Genomic DNA, 20,492 nt, shown 5'->3' on the forward strand with positions numbered 1-20,492 from the left:
TGATTTTCTGTATATATTGATTGATGTCTAATTTGCTAAGAAAATCCACCACTCTGCCATTATATTAGTGTAATGTTTACACTCCCATAAGTCTATTTGAGAGGGAATAAGATTGTACTTCAGATAAGTAATGGATATGCTTCTATTGTTTGGTTTTCATAGCCTGTATGTTCTTCAATTAAAGTGAACCTTCTATTTGGGGACTTTGACTTTCTTAGTCAAAATGGAGAGATTAAACTAACCTAAGGAAAGACACATAATCTTCCCCAAACAAATCATTCATTACTTATTATTGGTGCTTTTTGTAGTAACTAACTTTAAATCTTACTTATTATTCTTGTGCTTTTTGCTAGGAAAGCGGCGATTAATTTTATTTGCTTTAATGTTTATTATATATATATAAGGGTAATCCAAATATTAAAGTAATTTGAAAGAAGTTGAGATAATGATCTACACGCCGAGATTCATATAGATTATCACATAAGTATGTTTTTCATAATATATTTGTCAACAATATTTAATTTTTTCTTCATCGATAATATATAATACTTGTATATACGAACAATACAAAAGAAATAGAGAGAGTAATAATTAATTAACATTTTAAAAAATGTACAAAGTGGTCAAAATCACAATTTCACGAGTCAGTGACTCACACGATGACATGACACTAACATATTCAATCATATGATTAAGTATAAATCCTACGTTTTTCACTTAATAAAACTAGAGAATTGAAAAATCACCTCGTCACTTTGTTCTTGAATTCTATATTAAAGTTTAAAACCTACTTGTATAATTTATTTGGAACTGGTGAACATCATATAGAGTGAAATTGTGCAATTGCATGGAATGTATATCCAATTTGGAACGAAAGACAAATCATGATAACCAAAAGTGAAAGTTATAGGAAGCTATTTTTCCGTTTTTGGTCTAAACTTGGGCCAAAAAAAAACAGAAAAGATTGTGAGAAATTTAATTTTTTCAATGATTCTTTTTAACATAGATGTTTTTCCAATTTTCAAAAAAAAAAAAAAAAAGATGTTTTTCCAATCATGTTTTAGATCAGGGTAAGGACAGCATTACACAAGGCCTTTAATAATAATCATTTCTACTTACAAATGTTACAATACTGATCCAACAGTGAATCCATGAAAACCAGTATTAGATGGATCATAATCGACTTCTCCATCTCCCAGAACTCTGTGTCATCAAGGGTGAAGGGCTGAGAGCAACCAGAATTCAGAACTCATTGATGAAATTAGACAGGATGTGAATTCAAAGTGGAACTCCTAATGTTCCGCTTCCTAACAACTTCATATAAATAATACGAAAGGCACGTACACAGTAAAGAATTGTTACAGTATGGGAACTGAACATAATATGTCCCCAAGATTGGAAAGAACTTATGTCATCAGAAAGCTCAAAATTTACTTCTCAAGATTTCAACTTTCACAATATGCACTTGCAATTACAAAAGACCAATGGTATAATCACCAAGATAAACATGACCGGGTAGGGTGGATACTAACTAGAAGACCATTTCACCATCCATATTTTGCTTGTGTTTCTGCTTTAGTGAGAAACCCTTTAGCACGCCGTTCTGAAAGTTCCAATTCCTTTTGCTTCATATCAAAGTACAAGGCACTAATTTGATGCTTTCGTTTGTGCTGCTTAGATGGTTTCCCCTTGGTTGAAGCCGGCTGCAGAAAAGAAAAAAAAAAAATCAAAACCATATTCAGCACATAACTAACCACCAAGCAGTAACAGAGGTATATCAGGCAAGTATAAAAGACAACTTCAACAAAAACACCAACAGAAAATCCTACATTGAGATCATCAAAGTCCCAATTTTCCTCTCATCTACTTTCATAGAACAATTTGGCCTCGTCTCCTATATTATACGAAGTACTAGTTATTCATAGCAGTACAATACCTTTCCTGCTCACTGCTTGTTAGTTTTTTGTCAGCATGTAACTGTTATAAACTGCATTAATGAGTTGAAACTCATGAAAAAGTTAGCAAGCAACACAACCTTGCAGTTTTGGCATAGAAAAGAATGGAGAGGATAAACAAGAAGATTTCCTCCCTGCAAGACTAATTCATTCCTAGGTATCAAAAGAAAACAAATACTGCCACTGTTCCTATCAATTCAGTTAGGCTTCCTGCCCACAACTTAAGAATTATCGCAAAATTAACCAAACACCCTTGTGAAACATATGTGTTTACTATCAGAACTCATAGAAGTAAATCAATGTATTAATCCAAAGTAACAGAATACTTATAACATGATAGAACTAAACAAAAAAAGGTTAAGGCACACATAACAAACAAATTGGTTAAATCATCAGAAGAAGCATAGCACAAAAAGTCTCTTTAAAGGGATTTAATATGAGTGTAAAGAATCAGGTTGAAGCAGTTTATATAAGACAGTTGCTCAATGGTCAGCCGGTATATATAGGCATACTAGTAAACTGGTGCCAGAATAGGTGGACTCGCCATAGGTATAGTGATTCAGATGGTTTAAAGATTACAAGGTGAATTGATGCCAGCTACAACAACAGCACCCCAAAAAAAAAAAATAATAATAATAGTAATAAAAAAAAAAAACTATTCAACCAACTGTATCACCATTTTTTATGCCAATGACAAAATAGTATGATTACTCTTAACATTTGAGATATCTAGATAATCTAATTAATAGATGCTCCAGGAAGAAAAAGCCTTATTCATGACATCAAATAGGGACCTCAGATACTATGAAGATCTTCTTAACAATTCTATAACTAGTAAAAAATGGAGAAGCACATACAGCAAGCATGGAGATGCATGCAAATATGCAATCACCCGGATCATCAATCCCCCCCTCTTTGTAGTCATAGTGCTATTATAAGTTTATAACCATGCATATTACGTGCATGGATCCAAATGAGTTCAGCCCAATACCAGCAGATCCATGACCACAGGAAAAGTACACGCTAAGTTCCTCTATAAATGTGTCAAAGCTTGGACAAATTTTAGAAAAAAATAAACATATAAGACCACAAATCAGATAAAGTATAATGAGGTACAACCGTACAAAAGAAGGCTATTTCAATAAATGACCCCCCCCCCCTCTTCCCTCACTCATGCTACCAAATTAAATCATACAATCAGCACAATAACACTAATGGGCAGTGAAAGAGAAATATAGCTCTTAGTTCCCTTCATGCATATTTGATTCCATTGTCATCATTCCCTATTCTCATTTCTCCTCAATAGAATTACCCATAATCCGTCTTCCCTGCCGCCCTTGGGAACTTCAATTCTCTACTATGGGGTCATTCACATCTCACCCCAATGTTGTACCACAATTATTATCTTATTCCTTCCTCAATAAGCACTGCCACACCCTCCATCCACCATGAAGAGAGAGAGAGAGAGAGAGAGAGAGAGAGAGAGAGAGAGAGAGAGAGAGAGATCGAGATCTAATTATAAGCTTACATAAAAAAATACAAAGGGGTGGCACAAATCGGATATCCAATCCAAAATGGATTTTAGATCGGAAATCCAATATCCGAATCCAATCCAGAAAATTTAGGATATCCGATATCCGAAAAATTTCGGATCGGATAAGCCAGACATCCAATATCCGATACAATATATGATCATTTTTTATTTTTATTTTTTTAAAGAAAATATAAATTAATTTTGGATACTTGGATTGGATATCTGATATCCAAAATTGGGATATTTGGATTGGATATCCGTTATCCAATATTTGAAATCCGAAATATTTCAGATATCCGAAAATCCAAAAATTGATATCCGAATAGGTATCCGATATCCGAAATTTTCGGATCGGACATCCTATCCAAAATTAAGCCCTAAGAGAGAGAGAGAGAGAGAGAGAGAGAGAGAGAGAGTTGTAAGAGCATCCCGTTCTTTGAATAAATCCAGTCAATTTCCTTGCTGGATTACTTTTTATTTTCCTAGAGTCAATCACACAGTCCTTAAAACAGATTATAGTTCAATTTTAAATTCAGATGGCCAGAGAGGGTTAGATAAGCATGATCCATAGTTAATAACACAGCGTAAAGATTGATATACAACAAGGTCAAGTAGCAGTACTTATACTTCAACCATACAAAATATAAAAATCGCTTGCAGTGTGACCAACAACTCCACAATCCCAAACAAAGGTCAATATGTAACACAAGATGTTCCCTCACTATCAATACAATTAAATTGATCTGAAGATAAAGGCATGGATCAAGTTGGAAAGAGAGTTGCATGCAACGAGAGACTATTGACCTCAAACACATAAAGACATAACTACTATAATACACTACCAAAAAGTATATACGAGAGTCCATGGAATTTTGAACCATTAGAAGTTATTCCGTTAAAAGTTAAAAGTCAAGATTAGTGGATATTGCACCCCACTGAAATGGATAGGAGAGATTTTACTAATAAAATCATCAAAATCAGAGAGACTTAGAGAAATTTATTGATATTTCGCCCATTGCTCAACCATCCTTAGATGCATAATTCAGTCATATATTTCTTAATTCCTACCCAAACCATCAAACATCAGTTACATGAACATAGTTGCAATTCCTAGGGAAATATTTTAAATTTCCACTCCCCACCCCCCTTTCCTCTAACAAAAAGAAGATCCAACAAAAGAAAAAATGAAAGAACTACGAATGCCAAGCAAATGGTATTCATAGTGTATGAAGCAAGTTCAACCTTCAAATGTCTAATTTGCTCAACCTCAAATTGATCTTGTCTTTCTCTGCGTATCAATTTGACGATTCTACTTCAACATTTTTCTCCACACTTACCAGTATTAGTTACCCATATTCTGGCCACTGACATGATTTCAAATAGAAAAGATTACTATGGAAGAAGCCTGCAACTAGACCAAAGTTGACTATATTCCTTATGTTAGAAAAGAATTTCCTCAGACCATAAAAACATGAATACTATTAGCATCCTAAGGTCCCTACCACCTCCATATGAAAATAGTTCCAATCTTCTGATTAAATCCATTGTCTAGCTCATCAAAAACTCTCCAAAATCCATGGAAACAAGTAAAACATATATTTAATTTCCTCTATAATCAGCAAGTCCCAACCTACAACCCACAGTAGAAAGCCTTCAAAAGTTTAAGAAAACAATATCTCTTTTTACCAGCCTAAGATAAAAAAATAAGGTATAGGTAGCATCATAATATGATATTAAGTTCATGTATTCCTAATATAAGACAATTTTTCTTCAATTCTCTCTACAAATTGACTAGTAGCAGTAAAAGGGTCCTAATCTATGGCATAAGGCAGTAGCAAATCTCAAGGATTAGCACACTCCAACATAGCATGCTAAGAAAAAGTAACACCCTCAAAATGGCCCATGAACCTCAAACTTAATATGTGAGACAAGCAGGCATCTAGCAAATGAAAAGAAAGCATCTTTAGGCTTTGTGATACACTTATCACGAATACTATCAACAACAGCGAACTGGTAATAACTAATAAGTGCAACACCTAAGAGCTCATGAACAATAACAACATAAAGCTTTGCAGGTTCAAGATAACCACAAAAGCTCCAAAACAAGGTACATGGTTCCTACAATTGAAACAGATCCAGTAAAAGCAATGAGCACAACAAGCACACAAAAGGACTTCATACTTTCTGCAGCATCCCACAACATGTAAAGTGAAGGACTCCGAATTCTCAAAGTTATCAACTCTCAGCCCAATAAACACACCATACAAACCAATTGGATGTTAGTGCAGTGGTGATTGGGACTACACTTGGTAGGGATGACCTGTGTTCGATCCCCCAAAACAACAATTGGGAGGAGACCGGAAACTAACCACCCAGAATTGATCCCGGATCCAAATTAGCCGAAAGGGTGAACTGGGTGGAACTAAAAAAAAAAACACACACACTACAAACAATCACAATTCACCAATTAAGGAACTAACAACATAAGCAACAACCCAACAATCAAAATATAACAAACAGATTGCAAAATCATAAGTACAAAAGAGTATTGACACCATAATATACCTGATAAGATGGTCCAAATGCTATTCCAGTAAGCTTGGATTTATCCTCAGTTGGGCGGTTCTTCATCAATTCATCCTGCGTCACCTCAATAATTTCAGCTGGCGGTTGATCCTTTCTTCTCCTCCCACCAAAACTAGCAAAGCTGTCAACCCCACTGACCGCCATCGTCGAAGCCATCTCCTCAGCTGAGGCACCATTGTAACAATTGCTGCTATCATAACCCTGATAACCACTATTATAATCACTTGAACTACCTCCATAAGCATCATAATTAGCATACCCTTGACTATGATCCCCTGCAACACCCACTTCATAATTATAATTATAAGACTCCTCCACCAAATTCTGCTGATTACTCCCAACAATAGGATCAAAACCCACTTCAGAATTCACCCCATTAACCTCCGAACTCCCCGGGACCGATGCCGGTCCCTCGGTTTCGACAATAGATCGACGACCCGCCCCCAATGAAGGCGGCAGCGCACCAAGTGAGTTTTGCCCAGAATTTTTAGGGGTTGGCATACTTGAAAGGAAGGATTTAACAGACACATCTTGACCCAATTGTCTTTGCTTCTTTCTCTCTCTTTCCTCTTCATCTTCTTTGTCATCTTCATCATCATCATCGAAATTGGAAGGTGGGGTTGGAACAGGAGGTCGAAATTGAACAACCCTTTTGGGATTAGGGGTAGGATGAGGTAAATTAGGGGTTGTTTCAGATTTTGGAGGTGGGAGGAAAGAGAAAAGAGCAGATGATTTTGGGGGTAGGGTTGAAGATTCTTGATTTGGGGGTTGTTTTTGGATTTGAGAGGAAGATTTGGGAGTAGAGAGAGAAAAAGAAGATGATGCAGAAGATTGGGGTTTGGGGAGAGAAGAGAAGAGAGAAAGAGAAGGTTTTGAAGAAGGTTGTTGTGGTTTTTGTTGGTCTTCTTCTTCGTCTGAAGAAGCGTAGGTTGCGAACAAGGAATCCATTGAAGCTTAGAATGTGAGGTGTGTGCCAAAATTTTGATTTGAGTCCCTCTAAACGTTGTTGTACTTAAGTGCCCTTCTCCAAGGATTTGAACAACGGCAAGAGTGAAAAAGTTGCACATATATGTGTCTAGTTTCGGAAAATGAGTACATCATGATCATACTACGTGATATACGAACTATGTGATTGTAATAAGATTAACTCATTTGCAATATTGAGATGATAAAATCATGTGTTGTGGACTAAGTTCTCGAATATGAGTATAAAGATATGAAGTGACGTCGTTCTTTATATATCATTCTTCAAATGCTTATGATTGGAGAAAATCTTTGAGTTTTTCGAGTAATTCTATGTGAATACTCGAATACTGAGTAGGAAACAATTCCCCTACCCAAGCATAAGCATATTCGTCAAATTTACTTTGAAGAAAACAAAAGCATTTGGAAGATAATAATAGAAGTTGTTGGTAAAAGGTAGACCCGTAGCAAGAGCAGGGCATAAAAAAGAGAGAGAAAAAAGGTATGTGCCAAAAATGAAGAACAAGAGAAGTCAATTATTATCTATATTTCTCTTGCAAATTTGACAAACCACACATTAGTTTTGTATAAATTACAAGTCAAAATCAATATTGATTTCTAAATTGGAATCTTCAATAGTACCGCCCCCTTCTTTCCCAATTTAAAACTCATACAAATTTCCAATTAATTCATACATTGAAATGGAGAATTATATATTTGTGAATACATGAGAAATTTGACTAATTAATAGAGAAATCCAGTAAAAGAATAGGTACTTTGTGTTGTGGTCTAGTGATGACGGTGTGGGTTTGAAAACTAGAAAGCAAGGAAGTGTAGGCAACAATAACATCATTATATCAGTAGCAAGGGATAGATTTTAATTGGAATTGCCAATAAGAGCGACAAGTTTTGGGTCATATTTTCAAATATTTTTCATACTTTGGTAACTGTAAATATTATTTTATTGTACTTTATCTGTCAAAAAATTTAATATTTTATAATTTAGTAATTAATTCATTGCTAATCACGTAATCAATAAGTTGTTCACATGAAAGTGAATTAAATTATATTAAGTGTGTGTGTGTGAGATTACTATCTAATAAGTAATAATTAACAACATTCCTGGCAATATGTTTATATATATCAATTACAACTTACAAGTTTTTTTTTCTTTTGTGGATATTTTTATAAGGTTATCAATTAAACGTAACAAAAGCACCTTTCTTTTATTAACATTACCCTTGAAACCGATCGTTCTTCATTACTTATTAATTAGGGCCACGATTTGAGATTGCAATATTGAAATGACTTAATTTTATGTTGAGGAGTAACTTCCTGAATAAAAGTATGAAGTGACTTAAGTAAATGAATGATCTTAATTTTCATTTGAACTGATTTGCTAATCATTAATAACATCATTCTTCAAATGGTTATGATCTCGAGGGTGCTCATGTCATTGCATGAGTTAGTACAATTAAGCATGGTTCAATTCTTGCTACAATTGTAGGTTTTGAAATTCCTAGCTCCGCCACTAGCTAAGGTGGTAAGACTTGTAATGTCATACTTGTGTGTTTCGAGTTCAAGTTCGAGTTCAAGTTTTTGTACTACCTCCGTTTCTGAAAATTTGACTCGCTTATTATTATATAGTCAAAATTAAATAACTTTGACCATATCTTATGATTTATACAATAGAAACAAATTTGCATGTGGGATTTTATTAGATTCACCATAATACCATATTATAAAAATTTTCATATAAACTTTTTAAAATTAAAGTTTTAGGGCCTGTTCTCATTGACTGAACTCAGCTGAACTGAACTGAACTGAACTCAGCTGAACTAAACTGAACTGAACTCAGCTGAACTGAACTGAACTGAACTGAACTGAACTGAACTGAAATGAATATTTTATAAGAGAAGGAAATTAGGAGCTGAACTAAACTGAATTGAGCTGAACTGAACTGAACTGAACTGAACTCGGCTGAACTGAACTGAATTTCAACGTAAGAGAACAGGCATGTTGATCTTAAGTTTTGATGATGACTCAAGGAACCTAAGCAAACCCATAAGGACTTTAACTTTTGTCGTTTTATATGCAACGAAGTTCTAGAGTCAGAATGGAGCATGGAACAAGGTCTAAGGATGAGATGTGGACAAGCATAGAAGACAATCAGAAGCCAAGTTCCTTTAGTGAGGAACTGAAGCTCCAGAGTCGAAGCTTCACTGAGTTCCAAGGAGTCTATACTCTATTGTATCTTCATTATTTATTTTAGGCTTCTTGTATATATGTTAAGTACATTATTAATTGATAGGATTTAAGTGGATTTAATTTCAGTTTATCAAGATTTTATTATCCTTGATTTAACAAGATTTTATCTTATTTCGGAAAATTATCTTTTAAGTAAAAATATCTTATTTATTAAAAGATTTTCTGTTTTGATTTCATCCTAATATTTTGGAAAATCTGACTCGGTAAAACTATTTTTAAAACGGCTTTTTACTTGGTCAAGGAGGTTGAGAAAATAAAGGAACCACTTCCTTATTGTGTGCTTCAGCTTGCTGCCCAAGCATCCACGAACTACACTTCCTTATTTCATGGAAGTTGTGGTGTAGTGGGAGTTAAGGCAAACGTAAGGTTTTCAACTGCTTTCCTCCTGTATAAATAGGATTAGTTTTCTGTTTTGAAAAGTACACTTGAGCATTACAATTCTTAGCTTTTCGAAAAGAGTCAAAACCCACTTAAGTCCTTGAGTGTCTTTGTACTTAGCATCTTAGAGTTTTAACTTGAGTTGTATTGGGGTAGAGTTTGGGTAAACTCTAGAGTGTTTAGATTGCTTTGAGTGAAGCAAGGAGAAAGAGAGAGATTTGAGAGCTCAACTGATTGAGGGATCAGTTGAGGGGGAACTTAAGTTCGTAGAGGAACTTGAGTTTAGAGTCTTAATTTGTAATAGGTTGTTTGCCCTATTATTATTAAGAGTTGAGTTTAAAATCCCTTGTGGTCGTGGTTTTTCTTCTTGATTAGGGCCAAGAAGTTTTCCACATAAAATCTCTCTTGCACTTTAAAGTTTTTGTTTAAGTTTCTTTTAGAATTTCGCAAAAATTACCCTAGTTCCTCCACAATACAATTCACCCCCCCTCTTGTATTGTTCATTCGAGTCAACAAGGCCCTTATTCATGCATAGCCGAAGATATTCATGGTCAAAGATATTCTTTGAAGACCGTGCAAATGCAAAGTGAGTCATATTTTCAAGAGCTTAGGGCATATAAGCAATTACTATTCTTGTTGTTGTTACGTGATGAATTTTGAATCAATCACAACAATACTATCTCATCATATCCGATTTAATTGCTACACCTTGTCTTTTGTATCAATCGTATAATTACATTGTCATATTTTATTTGAGTGCCAGAATGTAAATATGGGTTAGTACTCTTCTATTATTTAGACCAAGACATTAATTAAAGTTAATATACATTGATAATATATTTGCAAGCACACCATCTAGGTCGATGAAGAATACTTCAACTTTTGACAAGCGATTGATTAGTGCTTAACAATTCGATTCCAAGAAGATAAATCATACCCATACATCCTTCAAAGTGTTATGGTCATTGCAATAACTTTAAATTATCCTCCACAATGTTAGCAAGCCACCAAACCCTCACTCTTCTCGTTTTCCTAAATATGACCTTCCTTTCAAAATCTCGAGTAATAACCTCAAACCTACACATCCTTCTTCTACTGATTCGTAGGGCTCAATTGTTGTCTAATTCATTTTGAGTTTTGATTCCTTTGAAAAATAATAAACTTAAAACCAAAAAATAAAATAAAAATATATCCAAAGTACAAAATACAAAGTAGATTAACTAGAACTGAGATAAAATTGTCAAATACTCAAATGTTTGAAACAACTCTACCTCTATGTATCGATTGAAAATAAAAAGGCTACAATATTAGACTAACTTGTTTTTCATAGAACACCGCACGGTATCACGTCATAATCCTTACTTATAAAATCACATCACTTCCAAGTAAATGTAACTGAACTCTAATCAAAGACAATTTTAAATCTACCACGAATCAAGTCAGTCTTTTAGTATAAAAACAAATGAGTTATATTTTATCTATATAACTAACTTGTTCTCCATTGAACACCACCTAAAATCACATTACTATCCTTACATATAAAATCACGTCAGTATCTTTAATAACTTCAAAATAAAATAAACCTTGCCTCTAATCAAAGGGCATTCTAATTCAACCACAAAACAAGTTTAGTCATTTAGCATAAGAAAAATGAGTTACACCCATATGACTAACTTGTTCTCTATTGATCACCACCTAAAATCACATTATTAATTAAGTAATTACCTTTATATATGAAATCACGTCACCACCCTCAACAACTTTACTCATTTAGCAATTTTCAATCAAAATGAATACGAGTATTTCAAATATCGGATCAAATTGGATTGGTTTTTTTTTTTTTTTTTTTTTTTTTTTTTTTTTTTTTTTTGTTTTTTTCAATCAAGGAAAAAAAATAAAATAAAAGAGTACATAAAGCTCAAACGTGGCTTTTTAAAATTGGTTAAACCAGAACTCCAAAGCACAACTTTACAGCTCCGGCAGTGTGCGAGTCCTCAACATTGCAACAACTAAAACCAGGTAACACAACAAAATTTCACACCCTTTTTCTTCTTCTTCTTCTTCTTCTTCTTCTTCTTCTTCCATTTTCTACAGTTGATTGAATTGAAGAATTCACAGTATTTCTTCAGAGGAGAGAGAAAACCCACCTTCAACAATGGTGTCGTACATAAACGCGTTGCTCTACGGAGTTGGAGGGATTGTTATGGCTGGAATGGCGTTGTTGGTTGCGTTTCAAGAGCGACTTGTTTATGTTCCTGTGTTGCCTGGTCTTACCAAGTCTTACCCCATTACTCCTGCTCGTTTGCGTCTTCTTTATGAAGATGTTTGGCTCAGATCTTCTGATGGGGTTAAACTTCATGCTTGGTTCATCAAGCTTCTTCCCGATTTCCGAGGTTAATTTTGATTTCTTTCTCTCTTGTATATGGGGTTTTTCTTGATGCGTAATTCGAATGATTTTCTGGGTTTCTTTGTTTAATTTGGTTCGTTTTGAGCTGATGATTTCTGGGTATTTGTTTATTTTTTGCTATGATGCAATCTTGGATTTTGAAATTTTTTGAAATGAATTTTGGTGGAATTTTTTGTTTGAGTTGATGAAATTGTTGGGTTTATGCTTTTGTTGTTTGATTTCTGCAATTTGGTATGTTGGTAGGAAAGATTCGTTGTTGTGTGCAAAATTGTGCTATTTGTATGATGTAGAGGGTTTTCTGAGTAAGATGTTTCAGTAATTTTGGTAGCTTTTTGCCTGTACTTGACAGTCGTGATTTGGTGATCGTGTTTTGGATGAAAACTGCCCTCGAATAATATCGGGATGGGTGAGATGTAGTGTGGAATTGAAGCAAATGTACTTAAAGTGGGTTCAGTTAATTGATCCCTTTTCAGTTGTTTGTTAAATCTTGAGCATTGTTTGCAGGCTAGTCTGTTGTAGTAAATGGCACTTTCTTTATCATCCTAAATTCTAAACTGGGTCGCTGCAAAATATTACGGAAACTCTATAGATTCTAAACTAGATCACTACAAAATATTATTGAAATACTATAAACAGGAGGAAGTTTCCTGCTACATTGGGTACAAACATACAATGGAAAGAGGGAGGGTTTTTTGTGGTATGGAATTACCATTTGGAGTTAGGCTGGTGTGACAAAGTTCATCCTTCTAGATTTCTCTGTCACAAATCAGGATTTGGATGATCACTCCACTCTCACATGAGGATTGTGTTAGTTCCTTCAGAATCAAGTCAAAGTGGACAACTGGACACACATATGTTTATATTGTCGTCCATTCAAATCTAGACATTTATCATCTATTTGGGTACCTCGAAAGCCTTCATTGGCTACGATTCACAGCTATTTAGATGGTTGAGCACCTCAAAGATTTGACATATTATTGCCAATATAATGAGCCAACAGGCAGGCTAGCATAGCTTGAGGACATCCCACTGTGGTGGATGTCTAGTGTTCCTTAGCTTGTGTTTCCTAGGACTTACATAAATGGCCACTAAAGAAAAATACTGTCAGCAAAATTCCCAATTTCCTAAGGATAAATGCCACTGTATGAACTAAACCTGATTGGATGAGGTGCAGTCTACTAGTACAACCTCCATGGCTCCACGTGCCAAGTGCCGTTGCTGAAGTCTGAATGGCTAGCCAACCATTGACCTAGGTTTTTGAAAGCCTCAAATTATGTTACATGGACTCGGGTACCCATGTCCGACACGGGTATGTGTCTAAGTGACCGACTCGGCTATTTTTTGAAAAAAAATCCATGGTTTTGAACCAAAAGTGAAGTGTCCAAGTGTCATACCCATGTCCAAGTGTCAAGAGTCCGACATGCATACTTGAGGTGAAATGAAGAGTCCATGTAACATAGCCGGCCTCAAGCCTCAACTAAGATACCAACATTAATTTTTAAATTTATCAAACCCCAAATTCTTTTAAGTCACTATCCAATGTATAAAAAAGCTCAAGGCGCGCTGAGGCGATAAGGGATATGCTGCGCCTTGGTGCGCCTCATTGAAGTGAGGCGCACTATAAAAATTTTTGAAAAAAATTGGCAGAATTTTGCTTCATGTGCGCCTAATCAAAATCGCCTCGCCTAGGCCAAAAAAAGCGCTTACCCCCTATCGCCTTGCGCCTCAGTGCCTAGGCGCACTTTTTCAAACACTGTCACTATCTCAACATTTCTTACCATTTACTATGTTTATGTATGTTGTTGAACTTGGTGTTCTGGTTGCCTCACCATTTTCCCACATGGTGATGGAAATTGAGGGTCCATGAATCTTCGCTCTAGACTAGGGGTCTTGCATGTTTGAGCTATTACTTCTTCCATCACTAAAATTGTAGCACTTGCCTATTTGGGACGTATCAAAATAATTGCAACACTTCCTTTTTTTTTTTTTTTTGACAATTTTTACAATTTTCACACCTACTTTATTCATACTTGGCACACTCTTTCTCCCTCCTCTCCTATCTATCTTCCTTAAAATATGCATTTACTTTAAACTTTTGCGCTCTCTCTTTTCTTGCATTAAATGTTGTGCCAACATCAAGTGTTGCAGTTCTAGTGAAACAGAGGAAGTTTATTTCATATTATCTAAATTTGTTGCACTTTGGAGGACTTTATATAGGCCAATGAATATAAATAAAGGAAACATTATGTTGAAAGTTATACTGGTCTGGTTTGCCTGCGACATCAGCTACTAGAGTAAAAAATTAGAGAATGGGAGAGAGTTGTTGAATTTGAGAACTCTGATGCTGAATCAAACCAAAGTATTATACTCAGTTTATTTGGTTTGGCTTAGTGTTTATTTGGTTTGAAAAATGCCTGGGACTTTTGTGGACTATTTGTACTGGGATGTGGGAGAAAGTAGTGTTACTAAATTCGCCATTGAAAGATTGGGTATGTATACCCTGTAGTCCTGTACGCAATTTTCTGCCTTAGTTGTAAAAATAAACCATAAGTGTACCACTTTATGTATAAATTGCTTTTTTTGATACGTGGAGGAGTAGCGAATTGATTTATCATGGGGAGAAATTGTTGCTTTTTGTGGGAACATCTGCCCTTAGTTTTCACTATCTTCCAGACCTTTTAACTTTTCTCAATTGTAAATTAGCCTGTTGTTGAATTAAGAGAATTGGTGGTTGGTGATGTATACTAGATTAGAGAAGTTGCTGTTCTAATCATCCCTTGTTGGCTGAAATCTGTCTTCATGCCAATGTTTCTTCTGATGGATATAAGAAATGTATACTTGGGTTCGGATTTTTTTTTTTTTTTTCCTTTCAAGATTGTAAGCTCAATCTATAGCAAATTCAGTGTCCTAGTATTTTCAAGGACATCATTAAGAAGTCACGTCTTTTCTCTCCTTTGTTCTTCTCATGCTTGTTTTCTTCATATACTTGGTGTTTGTTATGGTGACTTTGAAGAAGTAACATATTTTTGCTGCTATGTATCTTTACGAATTACAATAGACAATTAACTTCTGCTACTGATTTCAGGTCCAACTATTCTGTTTTTTCAAGAAAATGCTGGAAGTATCCTTCTTTTATTGCTGCACATGTGACTAATTTGGAAATGGCCTTGATTAATATTTGTTTTTCTCTTATGCTGCTGTTATTGTTTGAAGGCCTTAACTTTCTTTTGTGTAGATATTGCTCATCGCCTTGAAATGGTTCGGATTATGATACAGAAGTTGCAGTGCAATGTATTCATGCTTTCTTACAGAGGGTATGTTCCTTTGGCTGCCAGTGGATTATCTGACACCTTTTAATATGTAATGTGTGGCATAAATGTATTCATTTGCCCTAATAATAAAAATGTTGTTTGTGTTTTGATTTCTAGTTATGGTGCTAGTGATGGTTCTCCTTCTCAACATGGAATCACCAATGATGCTCAGGTTTGCTTCTTCACTTTATAGTTTTTTCTACTTTGAATCTTTGTTATAGTGATTAATTGCGTTTCTTGATGGAAATTATCTTGTTTTTTAGGCTGCATTGGATCATCTAATGGAAAGGACTGATATAGACACGTCCCAGATAGTTTTGTTTGGGAGGTCATTGGGTGGTGCAGTTGGAACTGTTCTTGCAAAAAACAATCCTGATAAGGTATCAATTATTTATCAAAACATAATGAAATTTTTTTCCTAAAATTTGAATTCAAATTAAACCCACTTTTATCCAAAATAAGTGTCATTTCAAAATTTCAAGCATCTTAATCAAATTTTCTTATATACTGTTACCTTCTCCCAACCAGTTCATGATGCCATTGTTACAACTAAGTTTCTTCTTTGGCTTTTGCTTCTTTTGATAAGTTGTCTATTCAGATCATCCAGTAATTTCTGTTTTTACTTTTTAGGACTCTTTGGTAGGTGGGGTTTTGAGAGGCTAGATAAATTGAAGTCATTATTCTTTTTTCTCTGATGACATTTAATTATCATGTCTCGATTGTCTCTATATTTCGCTTCTGCATCCCATAATTCTCTTCTTTTTTTCTTTCTTCTTTTTTTAATTATTTTATTTTATTTTATTTGTTTTTTATTTTATTTTTTAATTGTTTGCTTCACTAGGAATTAATTTCCTTCTTAGATTTGCACTTCTTGGGGATTTGGCTCCCATATATGCTTCTTGGCCCTAATGGGTTGAAGGTGGAGTAAGCCTATTTTCATATTCGTGGCATTATCTATTCCCAAAGAAGTCTCCCGTCTACATTGTGGAATGATATTATCAGGGTCAATCAACATCAACTTAAATGATTATTCAGGAAGTTTGGCAATATATAATTTTATGGCAATCAAAATAGCTCATTTTCTCAAGCTCTCTTATTTCTATAAACTCATTTGATAATATCATTCCCACCTTTTACTTTTGTAATTCTGGAAGGCCTTCATCTCCTAATATATTTATCTTAGCTGAGAAGTTGTCTGTAGTCAGTATTAAGTTAGAAGTTAGCTGTTGCCTGTTACTTAACTTTACCACATTTATTTGGCAATTTTGTAATTTTTTCTGATCAGGACAAGAGAACTTCAGTGTCTGATCACTTACAATTCCTTCTCTAGTCAACTGTTTCTACTCTGCTCCTTGACCTTTATCCATCTGCAATCTTTTTTTTTTTTTTTTAGAAAAGTAAAAGCTCCTAACGAGGTGTACCAGCAATCTTTAATACTCCGTCTGTTCTGAAGAAGGGTCAAACTGACTCTCTTTCACCCATATTCAATTCACATTATAATGAGATCAAGAGTCAAGTCTAGATATGGAAAAATTAGTTTATATTAGTTCAAATAAGGTCTAATAAGTTTTAGATAAGAGTAAATAAGTGAAAAGAACAAAGATCTAATGAGTTTAGACAAGTGGAAATTAGGTGAAAAAACAAAGCTTAATTCTGCTTCACCATGCAACCTTATACTCAAAAGGCTCACTGCTGCATTATTTATAAACTCCAATTTGCTTATTCCAGGTTTCTGCCTTGATTTTGGAGAATACATTCACATCCATTTTGGACATGGCTGGAGTTTTACTGCCTTTCTTGAAATGGTTTATTGGTGGAAGCACTGGCAAAGGTCCTACGATTCTGAACTGTGTTGTCCGTTCCCCTTGGAGTACCATTGATGTTATTGGTCAGGTAAAGCTATGTGTGCTGGATTTGTGTTGATTTTCTCCTTGTCTTCTTAAAAGGTAGTTTTGCCAAAGTCTTGTGTATTGGCTGACTCATTTTAGAAAATATGCTAGTCGTATTTGCTCAATGAATTAGTCTTCGGTTCTGTCCAAGTTTGGGCTTCTTGTATCTTATGGTTGTTTTATAAAAAGATGCTTATAAGGACCTTGAAATTATGTTGCTCTGATAGATCATTTTGCCAATTGGAATTATTAAATTAACCAAGGAGAATCCTAACTTTGGAGGTCTTATCTCACAGTGGTACCTATGCTTTCTCCATTCTGTGAAATATTTTCCACTAAATATTCATGTAGTCAAAGTTTAAAAATTGATGTGTATAGGAAAAACATCATTATGTGGGATCTTGTTGGTAATTGTCATTAAATTTATTAAGTAAGAACCGAAGGTATTAATGGTCAAAGGTGTGCATTGGAGACATGTAAAAGACATGGGAAGAATTTCATGGAACAAAGGGAGTATGGATTTTCAAAATAGTCCCTTGAAATGTATGTCCCTGGTCAATGGGGATTATTGTAAGAGTAAAACACCAAGAGTTGAATATTTTTGGAGCTAACAGCAGTTTGGATCAATACATGTTGGACTATCTATTTCTTTTTTGTTGCCATCGCTGCTCATTTTAATTTTTATCTATCAATCCTACATCCCTTATTTGCAATTGCTTCAATAAATTGATGAAGTAATTCTTGAAATTTCATGTGACTGATCCTTTGAATATTTGTGTACCATATACTCTTTAATTCTCCTAGTTTGTCACCTTATCTGACAATAGAACTTGAGTCTTAATCAATTTAAGTTCCCTCCAATAATGTATTCTTCTATATTTGTTGTGTTTGTACGTAGAATGAGGACCATTATTGATGTAAAGCTAAGGCATATCTTTGCTCCCCATTCTTTTTTTCTTTCATGGAATTATTTGATTTCGATTCCTACCTGCGTTTTTATTAATGAAAATATATAATTCTCTAAATTAATCTGCAGGTTAAACAGCCTATCCTTTTCATCTCTGGATTGCAAGATGAGATGGTTCCTCCAATCCACATGAAAATGCTGTATGCCAAAGCAGCTGTCCACAATAGACATTGCTTTTTGGTGGAATTCCCTACTGGCATGCATATGGATACATGGCTTACTGGTGGAGATCGTTATTGGAGAACAGTTCGTGAATTTATGGAACAACACGTAATTGAAAATCAACATGATGAGTCTATCTCTAGTACCAATGGTAATCTATCCTGAGCTTGCTGCTAGTTTTGTTTTCACCAGCATATTGACTTCATATATGAATCAAGGACACGTTCATTTTGATGTCCACTGGCCATGAGAGCAAATAGTGCAAATTGCTAACTAATACCTTTTGTTTGCCTTGTAATTTCTATTTATTGTGGATTTCTTAGTGCTGAATACTATGTGGTAATCATGTGAATTTATGAGCCATTGACCAACTTGTATCAATACAAGTCAAGGAAGTTCAATGGTTTCTAAATATTGCCCGTCATAGTCATTATATTGTAGATAGTATTAATGTTAATAAGTTGGGGCAACTGAAAAGAGAATATCTTGTTATCAAATTCACTGCTTTCTAATATAAGAATTTACTGCACCAGCCCATGACATCACTGAGTTTCTTTTAAAAGATAATTGTTATTCTCTTGAAGGACCTTTTCTAGATCTGTAATTCCTGTACCATGGGTTTGGCTGAGCTGTTTCCTTGGCTTCTTTCAAGTACTCATGTTATCATGGCTTGTTGTTCATTACTTGCTTGAGCTTTCCATTTTGTTTGAAGTGTTCAATCATTGGATCAACATCAAAATTTTGTTAACCTGTTTCTCCCGGTGGTCTAGTTTTTGGCACATTCTAGAAACTTGACATTCAAACCTCAAAAGCTATTATAATGTGGATAGCATTGCCATTCAAAATTTCAATCCCCCTTCTTTGTACAGTATGCTTTAGAGAATGCTTCTCTCTTTTTTATCATTATGTTCAGTTTCAGCTTTTTGTTTTGCACACTGCTCCTTGTTTTGTTGAGGGAAGAAGCTATTTATTTTCTGAATTCAAGCTATTCTATTTGCCGCAGTTTATCCAAAAATGTGAAATCTGGGTTTCATAGTCACTATTATTGTCGACATATTGCCATCTTGGTGACCCTTAGTGGCCTAGTAGGTGCTTTCTTTTATTTTTAAATGTCCATTTTAATTGAATTTGCTCTTAATATTGGTCCATTTTGCTGACAGATTCTCTTGCTGGTTAAACAGTTGCTGATAAAGAGGTTGATAAGTAGATTTTTCTGTAGACATGGCTGAAATTTTTTGTACCTGTTATTGCAATGTGTAAAAGCCATCTGGAAAGAGTTGCTTCTGGTCAAGATTCTAATTAATGGATTTGCGTTCTTGCTGTCGATGTTGTTTTTGTTGAACTTCTTATAGCAAGAACTGAACACATTTGTGTTCAATATCTCTAACAATGTGTGGTGAGCAAATTTATCAGCCTGTGTTCACCATGCAGTAGATAGTAGCAAGGGAGATGCAAAACATACACTGTATAGTTTTTGCTCTGAAGATAGAAACTCAATGTTTTCTATTGTGTTAGATCGGGTCTTACTTAATCTTCGTGGATTGGGATTTTAGGATCTGACTCAAAATGTTGATCCAGCATTTAATGATTTAACTCGGCGAGAGTTGGATGCTGAATTGTTGTAGTCAATGCATTTATGCTGTTAGTAAAGTGGATTTCTGTAGTTTTACTGGATGATGTATAATGTGTTGTTTTGGTACAATATTGAGGCCTGCTCATCGTTGCTAGTTCAGTTTTTGTGATTGAAATTTCGAGTTTTTGTATTGACTGTAAAACCTGCAATATCTCGCTGGCGAGTTTTTATTCTTGTGCAGCAACGTGCACCATATACATTTTGCTCCAATATATAGATCAACATGTGACTTTTAAGCAACACTTAGCATTTGGTTTTGATAGTAGCAGTGGCTAGTGGGTGTTAAAGAATGTTTCTGGTGAGAATGCAGATCTATCTTCCTAAATTTACTTGATTTTACCTCTCTTTGTGAGTGAGGAATTCCAGAGTAAATCTTTACATACATATTTCATTTTGTAGGGAACTAAGTCATTAGAGAATTTTTTTTTTTTTTTGAAGA

At 34.7% G+C, this 20,492-nt stretch overlaps 2 protein-coding genes across 4 annotated transcripts; one reads left to right on the forward strand and one right to left on the reverse strand.

Annotated features, from left to right (window-relative positions):
- Positions 1-1,091: 1,091 nt before the first annotated feature.
- On the reverse strand, positions 1,092-7,097 carry LOC145611791 (uncharacterized). The gene is made up of 2 exons (XM_081667159.1): positions 6,055-7,097; positions 1,092-1,703 (listed from the first exon to the last, which is right to left on the reverse strand). The coding sequence occupies exons 1-2, from the start codon at positions 7,021-7,023 to the stop codon at positions 1,545-1,547; spliced, it is 1,128 nt and encodes a 375-aa protein (XP_081523285.1). The 5' UTR covers positions 7,024-7,097; the 3' UTR covers positions 1,092-1,544.
- A 4,539-nt stretch (positions 7,098-11,636) lies between these two features.
- On the forward strand, positions 11,637-20,036 carry LOC145611655 (alpha/beta hydrolase domain-containing protein WAV2-like). 3 transcript variants are annotated; one of them, XM_081667002.1, is made up of 9 exons: positions 11,637-11,703; positions 11,803-12,077; positions 15,177-15,212; positions 15,327-15,405; positions 15,520-15,574; positions 15,666-15,782; positions 17,131-17,295; positions 18,328-18,571; positions 19,581-20,036. In XM_081667002.1, exons 2-9 carry the CDS (start codon positions 11,840-11,842, stop codon positions 19,595-19,597), a joined length of 951 nt encoding a protein of 316 aa, XP_081523128.1. In that variant the 5' UTR covers positions 11,637-11,703; positions 11,803-11,839; the 3' UTR covers positions 19,598-20,036. The 3 variants fall into 3 exon arrangements, with proteins under 3 accessions (XP_081523128.1, XP_081523129.1, XP_081523130.1); XM_081667003.1 differs by lacking the exon at positions 19,581-20,036 and adding an exon at positions 19,424-19,505; XM_081667004.1 differs by having other exon boundaries at positions 11,639-11,703; positions 11,814-12,077.
- Positions 20,037-20,492: the final 456 nt, after the last annotated feature.

The sequence above is a fragment of the Chenopodium album genome, chromosome 24 (genome assembly GCF_948465745.1).
Source record: "Chenopodium album chromosome 24, dcCheAlbu1.1, whole genome shotgun sequence".
NCBI lineage: Eukaryota > Viridiplantae > Streptophyta > Magnoliopsida > Caryophyllales > Amaranthaceae > Chenopodium > Chenopodium album.

What these genes read in the sequence shown, in the direction of transcription:
- LOC145611791 (XM_081667159.1), bottom strand. Translation starts at nt 7,023, where the DNA reads ATGGATTCCTTGTTCGCAACCTACGCTTCTTCAGACGAAGAAGAAGAC. An exon ending in CATTTGGACCATCTTATCAG is followed by an intron (nt 1,704 to 6,054) that starts GTATATTATGGT and finishes TCTTTTCTGCAG; the next exon opens with CCGGCTTCAACCAAGGGGAA.
- LOC145611655 (XM_081667002.1), top strand. Translation starts at nt 11,840, where the DNA reads ATGGTGTCGTACATAAACGCGTTGCTCTACGGAGTTGGAGGGATTGTT. An exon ending in GCTTCTTCCCGATTTCCGAG is followed by an intron (nt 12,078 to 15,176) that starts GTTAATTTTGAT and finishes TACTGATTTCAG; the next exon opens with GTCCAACTATTCTGTTTTTT. An exon ending in GAATCACCAATGATGCTCAG is followed by an intron (nt 15,575 to 15,665) that starts GTTTGCTTCTTC and finishes CTTGTTTTTTAG; the next exon opens with GCTGCATTGGATCATCTAAT.